Raw genomic sequence first — 15,151 nt, 5'->3', positions numbered from 1 at the left:
TGGTGAGATTTGATCTGCCAAATGCAGGTAGCCGATAGTCAGCAGAATTAGCCTGCAGTACTGTATTCTAACCACTGCACCATCATGGAATTGTAACCAATACTACAATCCCCCCCCCCCTTTTATGAAAAGAAAACAAAGGAATTGACAAAGAACTGAAATGCCTTTCATGCTAAACGATGTCCTATTGTTAAATAATCCTATCTAATTCTGCAGACATTACGAAAGCCTTCCTTCTTGATTCTACCACAGGGTCAACACTCATAAAGTGTGTTTCGTGACATTTCTCGAAAGTACCCGATAAAATGCTAAGATTTGTTCGGAAAAGCATCATAACTTTTGAAATCTAAAATAATTCTACGACAGGGTCAACACTGATATAGCTTGTGTTGTGTCATTTCTCTCAAGTACCCGGTAAGATGTTAAGGTTTGTTTAGAATAACTTCATAATTTTAAAAATCTAAAATAATGTTATCTAAATAAAAGATGATTTGGGGATATTTTACCTTCAAAGATGCTATCTGGCCTTGCAAAGTACACGTATTCAAAAATGCAGAATGCTGCTGGATCTCCTTTAGGCCTCGGTACAACATCCAAAGTTTGGACATCATATCTGGATATTTTCACAATCTCTCCAGGCATGACTTCCCGATAATATCTTTAAAATATAGTTGCATGTGTTAAACATCCCAACTGCTTTGCTTAGAAACACTGGTATTTGATTACAGAGAAATATCATTTTCAGATTGGAAAAACAACAACATGTTTTTTCTAAAGAGTAAAGGTATCTACAGAAATCTATATTCTTTATTTTGTCAGATGCTTTTGATTATTATTCTGCACATATTACTTATTCTACTTATACCTCCTTATAACGGGAAGGCAGTTTGTTTTTAAATTATCTTCTCAAGTTCTAAAAGAATTTACTTCTTCCTTGAAATTGAAAAAAAATGGGACGAGTTAAAAAGAAAAAAAATCAAATTTTCTTTGAGCATGCAAATGAAGCAATTTCAAGTACAAATAAAATATTTTCTTATTCTATATGCATAAGCAAAATCATATTTAGAGCTTGATAGTTTTTTCATGATTAGTTTTCACAGATGAATTATTTCTTTTTTATTTTTTTTTATTTTTTATTAACAAACATGTAAAATACACACACACAAAACCTAGACGTACACCACATTTACACAATACAATACGAACAGGAGCTTCCTGTTCTTTCTAATAGCAATTATCAATCGATACCGCTCATCTTATATTATTTCCCCTTCTATTGTATTTCATTTGGATTTCACCATTCTTAACCAGGTGAATTATTAGATTATGATGAATTATTTCATTACTTATCTTTTAAGACAGGAGTGACAAACTGGGGACCCGTGAGCCAAAAGCGTCATTCAGAGTTTGCGTCTACCCCAGCTAAGCGAAGGCAAAAACTGTTGCAATACGTCACGTGATATGAATGTGACATGGCGAGTTTGACATCTATGTTTTAAGAAGTGCCCTAATCCCAACATTGCAAAACGATTCAGTGCAATATTGACTTTATTGCTTTAAAACTAAATACTGCTGTACTCCAATATGGTAGATGCAGTGCCCAGTTCTTGCTTAAACAATGAAGGAATTAGTAATCTGCTTTTAATTGCTTTTAAATAAATGAATTATGAACTTACTCTGCACCAATCGATAAAAAGCTGCAGGATTCTGAAGAAACTACCCAGCCTTCAGTTTCAGCATTGTTTTTCCCTGTAATAAATTCAACAAAAATTAAAGAAATGTCTTAATAATTCTAAGAATCTTATTTCTTTCCCTTTAACTTTACACACAACATTTGCTGTGGCTGCAACTGATGCTTTCTATAATAAAACTGAAGAGGTGGAGTAGCCTACTTAAACAGGCAATAGACACTTGCAGGATGTAATAAGTTATACTTGGATTTTCCAAAACACAACAAAATGCCTGTTCACTAACAAAATACAGTATCTACACTTCGCTGTGATAGCAGTATGAAAAATGTATCTGTCTATAGCAAATATACAGTGAAAGGTATGAAAAAAAACTAATGTCACATTAGTTAGCCTAGATGCCAAAGATTCTTTTCCAAAATTTAATTCATAAAAGTTCAAATAATTCTAAAAAATATTTAAATTAAATTTTAAAAAGCATTTAAATTAAAATGTACATTGATACATTTGAATATGTTCTTATTCTCGGTCAGGAATACCAAAAATATTTATTTTCAAATATTCCAGATGTCACAGACTAATCATAAACATATCCACTGAATATGTTTTACTTTACAATTTAATTTAATATAGCACACAAGTGTATGTTACGTTTACTGAAGAATACGTCAGAAACTTAAAGATAGGTGACCTTCCCTAAACAAAGTTTAGGAATTACATTTTTCAGGTGAAAGGATAGATGGTTCACTGGTTTTTTTTAAAAAAAGAATTTGAGAAAGGTAGTATTTTTTTTAAATGAACATACTTTCAACTATAGTTCTCAAAGGGATATATTACACATAGGGAAACCATACCTTTTCCACTGATATCACCTACTGGAACAAGGCGGCCGATACAGAGAGGACGGTTGCCATAGGGATCACGAACCGCATAAATAATGTCTTTATGCATCATCAGAAGTGAATATGAAGTGGGGGTTTCATTCATCAAATTTTTAATCCTGAAAATAGAAAAGCTAGTTTAATACACTCATTACAAGAATTCCAACAAGGGTGGGCTGGGAGTTTGACCTCGCGTAAATGGAGGTCTGTTTTACTGATTTTAATTCTTCTCTCGCGAGCCACATGATTTACCTGGCCACCCAATCTGGTGTATCATCTTCCTCTAAAGGTGGGGTGAATGCCAACAGTTGAGTGATGAGTTCGCTATCAGAACTGGTAGACAATCCCACTCCATGACGCATTAACTGCGTAACAAAAGACAAAGGATTATTATAGATAATTATAGCGCAGTCTCTCTCTCTCCCCCTTCCCTTGGGGGGTGTGTGTGTGTGTGTGTGTGTGTGTGTGTGTAAAGTCGGCAGAGTGCCAATGGGGACAATATAATGAATCCAGATGACCATGTAATTGATTTAGCACTCGGTGCAGATGGTAAACTTTTTACTCAGCATGCAAAAAGTGATGTTATGGTTATATTGATTGTTACCAATATAACAGACTAACAACATAGGGTAGCACTGTGTTAAGTTATAGGCTGCCTTCTAACGGGAACCAAAACATTTCTTTCTATACTAACAATAACAAACATGCTTAGATCAAAAGATACAGAGACTAAATCAGGAGGTAGTTGCCATTTCCAGTTGTATGGCTCCCCCACCCCCACCCCCAAATTTTGACTATGAGGCCCTGCATTTCTGGGAAACAACACAGAGAGTTTTGGGAAACTTTAACAAAAGAAAAGAGTCTTCCATTTTTCAGAGAACAGGAAACCGTAAGCAACTCAACTCGAGCTGCCCAGATACACTCAACACATCAGCTGGCTCACTAGAGGCAACGGCATATTTGATCACTGCTACACCACATTAAAAGGTGTGTACCGCTCTTGGGAGAGAGCGGCTGTCTCTCTGATCATTGCATGATCCACCTCCCTCCCTCCCTCCAGGCAGAAACTTAAAACTGCAAAGCCTATCTTCAAAACAGCGAAGTCTCGCATGGAGGAAGCAAAGTTAGAATTTCAGGCTTGCCTTAAGTATGCAGACTGAAGTGTTTCTGAAACTGTTTCAGAGGGTTCGGATAAATTCACTGATACTGTGCCATACGACTTAGCTTCTGTATGGACCCGTGTGTGCCTACCAAGAGCTTGCATACACAATATACCACTCTATAAAGCCCTAGTAAGACCACACCTAGAGTTCTGCATCCAGTTTTGGTCACCGCACCATAAAACAGATGTTGAGACTCTGGAGAAAGTGCAGAAAAGAGCAACTAACAAGGTTAGGGGACTGGAGACTAAAACATATGAAGAATAGTTGCAGGAACTGGGCATGGCTAGTCTAGTGAAGAGAAGAATCAGGGGAGACAGGATAGCAGTGTTCCAATATTTGAGGGGCTGCCATGGAGAGGAGGGGGGTCAAGCTATTTTCCAAAGCACCTGAAGGCCAGACAAGGAATAATGGATGGAAACTGACCAAGGAGAGATTCAACCTAGAAATGAGAAGGAACTTTCTGACAGTGAGAATAATCAACCCATGGAACAGAAGTTGCCTTGAGAAGTTGTGGGGCTTCATCACTTGAGATTGTCAAGATTGCCATTTGTCAGAAGTGGTGTAGGGTCTCTTGCTTGAGCAGGGGTTCGACTAGATGACCTATAAGGTCCCTTCCAACTCTGTTAATCTGTTAGAAGCCTTGGTTGACAGCTACGTTCAAGCAGCTATGTTGTGCCAAAGAGGAGGCCTTCAGGATAGGGCCTTCTCTGTGGTGGCTCCGGCCCTTTGGAACGAGCTCCCCGCAGAGATTCGGACCCTCACCTCTCTCCAGGCCTTCCGAAAAGCCATTAAAACCTGGCTGTGTCGGCAGGCCTGGGGTCGATGAGTTCCCTTCCCCTCTCGAATCGTGTGGCTGTTGGTTGTTTTAAATGCCCTGTATTTTTTGTTGTAGTTTTTGTGTTTCCCTTCCCCTCCTTGGGTTTGTGCGCCGCCCTGAGTCCCGCCGGGAATAGGGCGGCATATAAATAAAATGAACCTCGAACCTCGACTGGATTTTGTACAATCAGGCCAGAAATGTATTAACAAGGGAGATCAGAGTAGTAAAGAGAAGCTACTCCAAAAAGCTGAGAAACCAGTTCTCAGCTATTGAACCAGCAACTGTGAGGAGAAGCCTGAAGAACATCATTGTAAGGGACCTCCCTTCCTTTACTGAAGATAACTGGCAACTGGCAGATGACCTGAATGTGTTCCAATGTAAGTCTGAGAGGATGTCAGTGTAATCTATTGCTACCTTCCCCATTTCAGATACATACAACATACAGCTACATACAACAGCAGCCAAATCTCCAATACCTATCTCATCCTTCTGCACCCCCCCCAACCTCTGGTGATCTCATAAAAAGCTGTGCAAGCTCTATTTCATAGACAAAAGATCAGAAAAGCACCAGGCCCAGGTGGAGTAATTCCTTCTTGCTTGAAAACCTTTGCTGAACATCTGGCCCCCATCTTCACCCACATCTTTAATGCGTGTCGTGGCGCGACAGTGGCCAGTGAAGCTGGCAACAGAGTTGGAAAGTGAGGAGGTTGGGGAGGAACATGGCCAGTCCTGGGGATGGGGAAAACTCGGACGAGGGCTCTGCATCGGAGGCAGAGATGGGACCAAAGCCTTCTGGAAGTTCTCAGCTGCCTTCGGAGCGAGGCAGCAGTGAGGCAGAGGAACAGGTGGAGCCTGTTCCTAGTGGGTGCATGCACAGGGCTGCCAGAAGAAAAGAACAGCTAAGAAATCAGGGTCGACTTGGGAGTAAAGCCACAGGTGGATGGTGAATGGCCCCTCCCAATAGGAAATAAAAGAGAAGTGAAAGGGGTGTGGGCTTTTGCCAGAAACAATTCATTCGTTCGTTCATTCATTTCAGGACTGTGAAGATCTGTCCGTGAATCTCAGAGACTCTGTGCCAATTCTTTCCTTGCACTGCACTGTGTTTGGAAAATGTTTACATGGCAGCTTTCCAAGCTAGATAAGGTCTGTGGCCATAAATTCACCTTTGAAAGACTGTTTGCCAGGCCTTTGCTGAATGTGAATGAGAGGGATTCACATTCGTTTAATAAAAGGGGTTTTGTCAGGATCAGGAATCTGTTTTGTGCTTTTGGGGGAAGCTTAGTTCAGAACAATAAGTCACTGGAGATGTGTCATGTTCCTTTTTGCTTCAAATGCTCTATTATCATCTCAGTTCCTAAGAAACCTTACATCAGTAAGCTAAATGGCCACAGAAGTTATGAAGACCTTGGAGAGGTTAGGGCTGGCCCACCTGAAAATCATCACGGATCTGCTGTTGTGGTTTGTGGTTTGCCTACTGAGCAAATTGACTGGCAGATGCTGCTGCTGTCAACATGCGCAACACTTTGCAACATCTCGAATCCCTGGGTACCTATTCAGGGCTCCTTTTTGGAGACTTCAGCTCAGCACTCAATGCAATCATTCCAGAAATTCTTCACTCTAAACTGATTTAGCTAGCTGTGCCTGTCCACACTTGTCAGGTAGATTATCAACTTTTTGACAAATAGGAAGTAACAGGTGCAGCTAGAGAAAATTGCATCGACAACCCATGCAATTAGCACAGGCGCCCCCCCCCCCCCAGGACTGTGTGCTCTCCCCACTGCTATTCTATATACCAATGACTGCATGTCTGGTGATCCCACTGTTAAAGTACTGAAGTCTGCAGGCGATACAAGTGCCATTGGACCCATTTGAGACAGTGAAAAGTCCGTATATAGAATTGAGGTTGAACAACTGCATCGTGGTGCAGCTGTAACAATCAGGAGCCAAACCAGGGGTGGGTTTCTCGCCCCGTTCCAACCGGTTCGGTTGGAACGGGGCCGGCGGCGTCCTCGTGCACGCATGTGTACTAGCATCTGCGCGACGCTCCAGCTGCTCCTGGAGGATCGCGCAGGCGCTGTATGCGTCCTGCGCATGCGTGGAAGCGCAGAACTCGTCAAAACCGGGTAAGCACCGTGGGCACGCGGGCGGGCCCTTCGCCATTCCCGGAAGTTACTTACTTCTGGGTTTGCCGACCAACCGGTTCGCGGGGACCGCCGCGAACCGGTTGAAACCCACCCCTGAGCCAAACATACTTAAAACTGTAGAGATAAGAATGGATTTTAGGAGGAGCCCTTCTATTTTACCACCCCTTGCTATATTTAACAGCACAGTATCAGCAGTAGAATCCTTCAAGTTTTGGGTCTCTTTAATGTCCGAGGGTTTGAAATGGACACCTAACATTAGAACCACCATTAAAAAAAACCCGCAAGAAAAAATGTTCTTCCTGCATCAACTCAGAAAGTTCAGTCTGTCCCAAAAGCTATACAGTTTTACAGAGCAATTATTGAGTTTGTCATCATGCATTTCTGTAACTGTTTAGTTTGGTAAACAGTAATCAAACAGGACAGGTAAAGATTCCAATGAATGGTTAGGACGGCAGAAGGAACAATTATAACCAGCCTGACTTCCATAGACGACCTTTATATTACATGGGTCAGAGATCACATCCTGGACATTAATTGTTTCAACTCCTTCCCTCAGGACGACAACACTAGACACAGGGTGTTCTGACCTAGGCTTCCCAAGAGCCTGAAGCAAACTCCTGAAAAACACCCCTTTTATTAACCCCTCATTCACATCCAGCAAAGTCTTTCAAGGGACGATTTACAGTCACAGACCTTACCTGGCTTGGAGAGCTGCCAAGCCGATATCTGCAGAACTTGGCAAGGAGTCTCAGAGAGTCACGAACTAATTAAGTGAACCAATGGTCTCCTGCAAACTTCACTCCCCTTTCGCTCCTCTTTTATTTCCTCTGGGAGGGGCCATTCACCGTCCACCTGTGGCCTTACTCCCAAGTCAGCCCCTGTTCTTTAGCTGTTCCCTTCGTCTGGCAACTCTGTGCATGCGCACACTGGGAACAGGCTCCAGCTGTTCGACTGCCTCACCGATGTCTGACTCTGAAGGCAGCTGACAACTGGCATATGGCTCTGGCCCCCTCTTTGCCTCCGACACAGAGCCCTCATCAGAGCCTTCCCCAGACTCCAGGACCGGCCCATGTTCTTCCCCAACCTCCTCACAAATCTGCTGTGGCAGGCCACAACACAGGGTAAGGTTTTCCCCTCATGTCATCACTCTGCTGAATACCTAATTCTCACAGTGAAGTCTAGTGTTTATGTACATTTACCTATGTTGTATGGCTCATCATCATCATCATCATCATCTTTATTTTCTTCACTACCCGCTCTTATTTGTATTATGATTATTATTACTCAGTTGTTTTGCATGCACACTGACAGCTTCTGCACTGGAGAAAAATTACTTTTGTATCTAATCACACTTCTGTTATTGCTACTGCTGTTCTGTTCTATCCTAATGCAATTGACCGAAATAGATCAGTGTGCTTGAATGGAACAAGGGGGGGAAAAAAACTTGGATCAAAAGCTAGGATCAGAAAAATTTTGTATTCCACATTTCTCATTCACAAAAAAAACCGCTCTTGTGAGTCTGTAAGACTAGGATTTCTAATTTTAAATTTAATGTCACTGTCTTAATTAGTAAAAGTGCAGCAGTAGAGGTACTGGACTAAGAGAGAGATAATCAGGTTTGAGGGTCTCCTTAGGTATGGAAATCAATTTGGTGATTTTGGGTTAGGCAGTTTCTCCCAGCCCTAGACTAGGAAGTTGAAAAACATCTTATCTACCAACTTGCACTGGATCAGCATAGTAAATAATGATATCTAGTCTTTAACTTATCAATTTATTTTTGACTGGCATTGACAGCCACCCAATTCAGAACAAACGAATGAAGAATTCTACAGTGGATTGATTCAGGTTGATGATAATTATATATACTAATTATGGAGGAATAGCCATAGTTGACTAACAGTCAACACATTGTATGCGAATCCTCTCATTTCTACCAATGGGATGTTAAGCGTGCATCTTCTCAGTCATATTCAGAAGCTGCACAAAGTAAATTTCCAGAAGTGATTTGCTTCTTTGGAAATTTGTTTCATTCACAACTACAGATACGAAAGTGAACTGAACTGCACTCAAAACAATCAATTATCAGATTTACACTGTGTGTGGTAGAGAATGAATTAAAGGTGAACATGGTGGTGATTGGCACCCTTCTCTTCTCACCAACTTCCTGCTTGCGAGAGAACAAGGGGTCAGAGAATAAGCAGACCATATCTATAGGCCTTAGACCAGTGTTTCTCAACCTTGGCAACTTGAAGATGTCCGGACTTCAACTCCCAAAATTCCCCAGCCAGCATTCGCTGGCTGGGGAATTCTGGGAGTTGAAGTCCAGACATCTTCAAGTTGCCAAGGTTGAGAAACACTGCTTTAGACCTATGGGGGTGTTCACCATCACCTGGGCAGATATGCTACGTCTAAAGAGCATGCATTTCAGGCATCCACATGGGGGAGTCTTCTGAGGGAGAATGGCTAAATGCTGAATGCATGAGTGGTTATAAACTGATTTAGAGGGGACAGGATGGAAAAGATTTCAGAATAACAGTTGGAAGGGACCTTGGAGGTCTTCTAGTCCAACCCTTTGCTCAGGCAGGAAACACTATATCATTTCAGACAGACTGTTGTCCACTCTCTTCTTAAAAACTTCCAGTGATGGAGCATTCACAATTTCTGGAGGTAAGTTGTTCCACTGATTAATTGTTCTAACTGTCAGGAAATTTCTCCTCAGTTCTAAGTTGCTTCTCTCCTTGAGTAGTTTCCACCCATTGCTTCTTGTTCTGCCCTCAGGTGCTTTGGAAAATAGTTTGACTCCCTCTTCTTTGTGGCAACCCCTGAGATATTGGAACACTGCTATCATGTCTCCCCTAGTCCTTCTTTTCATTAAACTAGACATACCCAGTTCCTGCAACCCGTTCTTCAAATGTTTTAGCCCCCAGTCCCCTAATCATCTTTGTTGCTCTTCTCTACACTCTTTCTAGAGTCTCCACACCATTTTTACATTGTGGCGACCAAAGCTGGATGCAGTATTCCAAGATGACTAAGAAGGTGAACAGAAAGCTTCATACAAGCTCACATTGCTGCTGTGCATTAGGGTTGGGTTTAGAATTTAGGTTTCTTTCCATCTGATCTCGATCCTTACAATTTATACATTAGAATAGAATAGAATTGTTTATTGGCCAAGTATGATTGGACACACAAGGAATTTATCTTTGAATTGTCTTAATGAATTTGGACTGTACTCTTATAATGATCTTTGCATCCTATTATTACCAAATGGCTATAAACCTTCTCTATTACGAGTGAATTTACTATCCTTTTCAGCTTTCTCATCTTAGGAAAACAGATCCCTACCTTTCTCCTCAGTCGCATTGCATTTGTTAACTCTCCATTGTGGGCGACCGCAATCTTCCCATGCAAAGTTTCCACCACGAACGGTTGACAGTTATCAAGGACAGACACCCCAGAGGTAGAGTATCTTGTATGGCCGATTCCAAGATTTGAAACGTAGAGCTTCTTCAGACTATCTTCGCTGAACACGTGATTAACAAGACCCATTCCCTGCAAAGAAAAAGGAAATGGGATGGATGAACTAAAAGGGAGTTCCCAGTATTGCTTACAGCAGTGTAAAACTAACGAGCTAATTTAGAAGAAAAAACTCTACTTAATGGACATTTATTTACAAAACTTATATGACTGCCTGTCTCATACAATGAATCAAGACACAACAATCAAAAAAACCATGGTTAAAAACAAAAGTGCCATTCCTCCCTTCCCAGGCACCAGATCAAATATCTGCCCAGGTCAACCCCCATCCTAGCCCAATGGTTGGATAAAAAGGCCCTGTCAACTTGCAAAGGTATTTGGTATTTGGTATTTATTAGTATTTATAGGCCGCCCTTTTCCCTGAGGGGACTCAGGGCGGCTTACATAAAATGGGGAAGGGAAGGTACAGACAATAGACACAAAACAGTACATAAAAGTAAAAATAGTAAACACCATTCATTCATCATTCGGGTGGGGACAGATTATCTTTATCCCCAGGCCTGACGGGCTAGCCAGGTCTTAAGGGCTGTGCAGAAGGTCTGGACGGTGGTGAGGGTACAAATCTTCACGGGGAGATCGTTCCAAAGGGTCGGAGCTACTACTGAAAAGGCTCTCCTCCGTGTGGTTGCCAGTCGACACTGACTGGCAGATGGTACTCGGAGGAGGCCTAATCTATGCGATCTAATTGGTCGCAGGGAGGTAATTGGCAGGAGGCGGTCTCTCAAAGCATCCCTGGCCTGCTCTCGAGTTGCCATAGGCAAGGGGGATGGGAATCTGATGACACAGCACAGCAACCACAAACAGAAGCACATTCCAGACATATCTTTCTCAAGGCTTTCTCCCAGGTTACCCACAGCAGCTGGAGGGGCATGATCTCTACAGCCCATGAAAGTGCTCTGCTGGAAAATGTGATTTATGACACACCCTGGGGGGGTGGGGAAACAGTGTCATAATTGGGTCGTAAATTACGTGAGGTCAAAGTTGGCTTCACTTGGGTACGTGCTGACATGTTGCTCCTAATAATTGGAACTCTGACAAGCCCCATGGAAGAATAAAAGGGTAGGAATCTCTCGGATCTAAGGTGGGACAAAGATCCAAAGAGTTTGCTTCCGAAGACCTATCAGATGGCAACATTTAAGGAAGGACATCTGGAGCCCGCCGACCCTAAGTAACTTAGTATGATGGAAAGATGCCATGGGGGAGATTGCCTGCAAGTAACCTAGACCTTTGCCATTTGATGTTTGAACCAGCCCCTTGAATTGCACTGGGAAAGCAACTGAAAGTCAATGTAGCCCACAGAGTACTGGTTTACTCAAGTGAACCACAAGGCAACCAGTCCATGCCACAAGGCAACCAGTCCATGCCATGTCCGAAGCTATTCATTTGTAGCTTTCAGATGGTTTCAAGGGCAGCCCCATGGAGCGTATTCCACAAGGGAGGTGATTAAGACATCCCTTAACTAAATCCATTAAATTAATTTACAACACACGCAAATACTACCACATGTTATCATTTTCTAAATATTTTGTTCACATTCCTCTTGTGACACACAAGTTACATTCGTTACTTTATGATTTTGACGGTTAGATTTAGGAGAGTTGTAAATTAAAAATTTGAGTCAGAGGTGGTAGTCAGCAGGTTCTGGCCAGTTCTGGAGAACCGGTAGCGGAAATTTTGAGTAGTTCGGAGAAGCGATAAATACCATCTCTGACTGGCCCCACCCCCATCTATTCTCTGTGTCCTGAGTCCCAGCTGATCAGGAGGGAATGGAGATTTTACAGTAACCTTCCCCTGCCACGGCCACAGAACTGGTAGTAAAAACTTTGAATCCCACCACTGATTTGAGTGTCAAAATCATGCATAGATGACTCTCTTATTTACATCATTCAGAGAGAGAGGGAGGGAGGGAGGGAGGGAGGGAGGGAGGGAGGGAGGGAGAGAGAGAGAGAGAGAGAGAGAGAGAGAGAGAGAGATTTTGAGTTCTTACAGCATTCATATTTAAAGAGAGAAAACAAATTAAGAGTAATCTCCACATCTTTTTTTTATCCCTGAAGTACTAGGCTGGGCACAGCTCCTTCTAGGGAAAATCTATTTATGAGGCAGCTAAAGTTAACACCGTTTAATGGCTCATCAACATCTTCTAAATTATCTTCTCCTCCCTTCCCACCTCAGGAATGCCAGATAATATTTACCTTGTGCACTTTGAAAGAATGGGCTGATTCTCCATCACTTGTCACAATCCCGGCACTCTCTTGGCCTCTATGAGAAAAAGAAGAGCAGGTAAGGAACCTGTATTTCTGAGACTGGATCTTTATGTCACCCAAAAGGTGCCATTCATGGTTGAAGGATTTTTACAGGTGTTGTGAAGACCCCAAGATCCGAAAAAAGTTTTCTAAATTGTAAGAAAATAACTCTTCCTCCTAAAACCAAAACCACACATGAAGAACAACAATAAACAAAAAAAATTGTGGGAATGGGGAGATGGAAAGAAACAGTCTGTAAAAAGAGACGGTTGATTGAAATTTTAAAAGAAAAGTTCTCACACCTGCAATATTTCATTGGGAAGATCATTTTTCCTGGTAAGTTCTAATGCTGAATTGTGAAAGTGGCGTTCAATGATCCGAAAAGCGGATCCTGTACCTGCGGGAATATACTAGGAAGAAAAAGAAGTTCTAATGCTGAATATATGATCCTGGTCCACATACACCCTTTAACTTGGTTTCCATAGACCTCATAGTTATTAGACAAGGATAGGTTTTCATGAGAAGAAAAAAAATATTCCAGGATTCCAAGGTCTTAATATCTAGAGTCATAACTAAAAACAAAAGCATTTTCTCATGGGAAGGATTCTTATAATTAATTCCAAAACCTTATTAATCCCAAAACCATCCGGACCTGTAACTCCCCAAAATCAAACTTCTAATTACCTTTTTGCCGCTTATCCACCACCCCATTTTTTTTAAAAAAAATCCTTAAAAATTGTATTTCAAACCACTTTTATTAAGGTTTGAAAGAAACTCAACGACTGTTTTGAAATGTGTTGCTCCCAAAATTCCTAAAACCTAAAAGAGTTAACAAGCATTTTCTGAAAGTGATTTGTAAAGAAAGTACGTGTATCCAATTTTATTTTATTTTGACCGTGGTTTGTGCAAAAAGATTATTCCCTTGGGTCCCAAAACTCTAATTCTGGAGACTGCTGTCTTGCAGTATTCTCATGAGAAGGAACTCTCTGGAGCAACTCTGGGTAACCTCAAGTCTCTTCATTGTCCAGGGAGCAATTAAAAAAAAGGTGGTTTATTTACTGACTCTTCATTCCACCATGGTTATTGGCTGTGCTTTTAGTAGAGTCAATCTTCAGTTGCCATTTCCCCCCAGAAGTCGCTTTCTCTACTATATTAGAGGTATGGCTTGCATACTTGAGAGACCGCCTGCTGCCAATTACCTCCCAAAGACCCGTCAGATCTCACAGGGTCGGCCTCCTCCGGGTTCCGTCCACCAGCCAATGCCATCTGGCTACTACCCGGGGGAGGGCCTTCTCTGTAGCATCTCCAGCCCTTTGGAATGAACTCCCCGCGGAGATCCGGACCCTCACCTCTCTCCAGGCCTTCCGGAAAGCCGTCAAAACCTGGCTGTGCCGGCAGGCCTGGGGTTGATGAGTTCCCCTCCCCTCTCGACTGGTATGGCTGTGTGATTTTCGTGTATTTTAATTATGTGTACTGTTGTTTATGTTCCCTTTCCCCTTTGAGTTGTTCGCCGCCCTGAGTCCCTCCTGGAGAAGGGCGGCATACAAATAAACCAAATACAAATACAAATACAATACAATAGGACATAAGAGTGCTTACAGCACCATTTCCCAGTTTGATGCCTTCCATATCAAGTTGGACCACAATTCCCAGAATTTCATTAAGCATTGCCGTAGTTCCCATTATATTTGAAGAACCCCAAGTTCGCTGGGATGTCAGGTTCAAAGCATCCCATCAAAAATACTAGATTAAAGAATCTTTAGTGGGGGAAGAGAAAAAAAAGGCATCCCCTTTCCCCTTTCCCTTCTTAGAATCCTGTAATATGAATCTGTTGGCTAGTTATTTAGCTGCCATGGCAACATCTCCCAAGTATTATGGAATACCAAGGTTCCTTTGTTGGGCAAGTATGGCATTACACAGGGGGACTCAATTAGCACCTGAGATAGTTACAGAACCCAGATTTTTTTTTGGGGGGGGGAGGAAGACACTTAAAAAGAACCATTTATATACAAAAAATATATATCTACAGAATATATGACTCTTTCCAAAATATCTTCTATATTCAAATAAATATTTTAATGAAATGTTTTATTTGAATATATAAAACGGAAAATGAAAATTTAATTGAAATAATTTGCAAACCAATTAAAATTGGTATTGCAGTGTGTGTTATCTCATTTTCTATTAAGATGAATCTTGCATTTGTAAAGGATGTCATGGATTTGCTCTAGACAATACAAAAAAGAATATAGACGTGTTTTCCACACAAACTTGATCTTAAAATTTCCTTAGTTTGCTTTTAGCATATTATACTTGATTCACTCAGAAGACTACTGACGTGGAACTATTACTGAATATCCCTGAATGCTCAGAATTCAAAGTACAGTGACTCCATTAGTTAAGAATCACAAAAGGCTCTGTGAAGGCAAATCAGGCATTTAGGAGAAGGGTAAGTATGTGTATATGTGTGAAATTATGAATCACAGTTTTGAAAGGGATACTAAACCATGTGAACAAACAAAATATTTCACAAAACTGAAGGCATTATTTGCTAGCGAATCTGAAGAGAATCAAAGTTTCAAGGAATCAAGGAAATCAAATGTTTTCATTCCAAACAAAATCATAGTTTACAGTGTTTAGTGCAGTGTTTCTCAACCTTGGCAACTTGAAGATGTCTGGAC

At 41.5% G+C, this 15,151-nt stretch overlaps 1 protein-coding gene across 1 annotated transcript in view; it reads right to left on the bottom strand.

Annotated features, from left to right (window-relative positions):
* Positions 1-15,151, bottom strand: part of PPAT (phosphoribosyl pyrophosphate amidotransferase) — a 66,954-nt gene that overhangs the window by 8,926 nt on the left and 42,877 nt on the right. Inside the window, exons 2-7 of the mRNA XM_087724707.1 lie at positions 12,420-12,486; positions 10,036-10,242; positions 2,822-2,934; positions 2,543-2,688; positions 1,677-1,749; positions 507-658 (exon numbers count right to left, since the gene is read on the bottom strand). Coding sequence (XP_087580833.1) covers positions 507-658; positions 1,677-1,749; positions 2,543-2,688; positions 2,822-2,934; positions 10,036-10,242; positions 12,420-12,486 — 758 coding nt within the window. The remainder of the gene's footprint in view (positions 1-506; positions 659-1,676; positions 1,750-2,542; positions 2,689-2,821; positions 2,935-10,035; positions 10,243-12,419; positions 12,487-15,151) is intronic.

Source organism: Thamnophis sirtalis, unplaced genomic scaffold (assembly GCF_051295495.1).
Source record: "Thamnophis sirtalis isolate CommonGarterSnake01/CBP01778 unplaced genomic scaffold, rThaSir2_p1.2 scaffold_10, whole genome shotgun sequence".
Taxonomy (NCBI): domain Eukaryota; kingdom Metazoa; phylum Chordata; class Lepidosauria; order Squamata; family Natricidae; genus Thamnophis; species Thamnophis sirtalis.
This window is presented reverse-complemented; position numbering and strand designations above follow the sequence as displayed.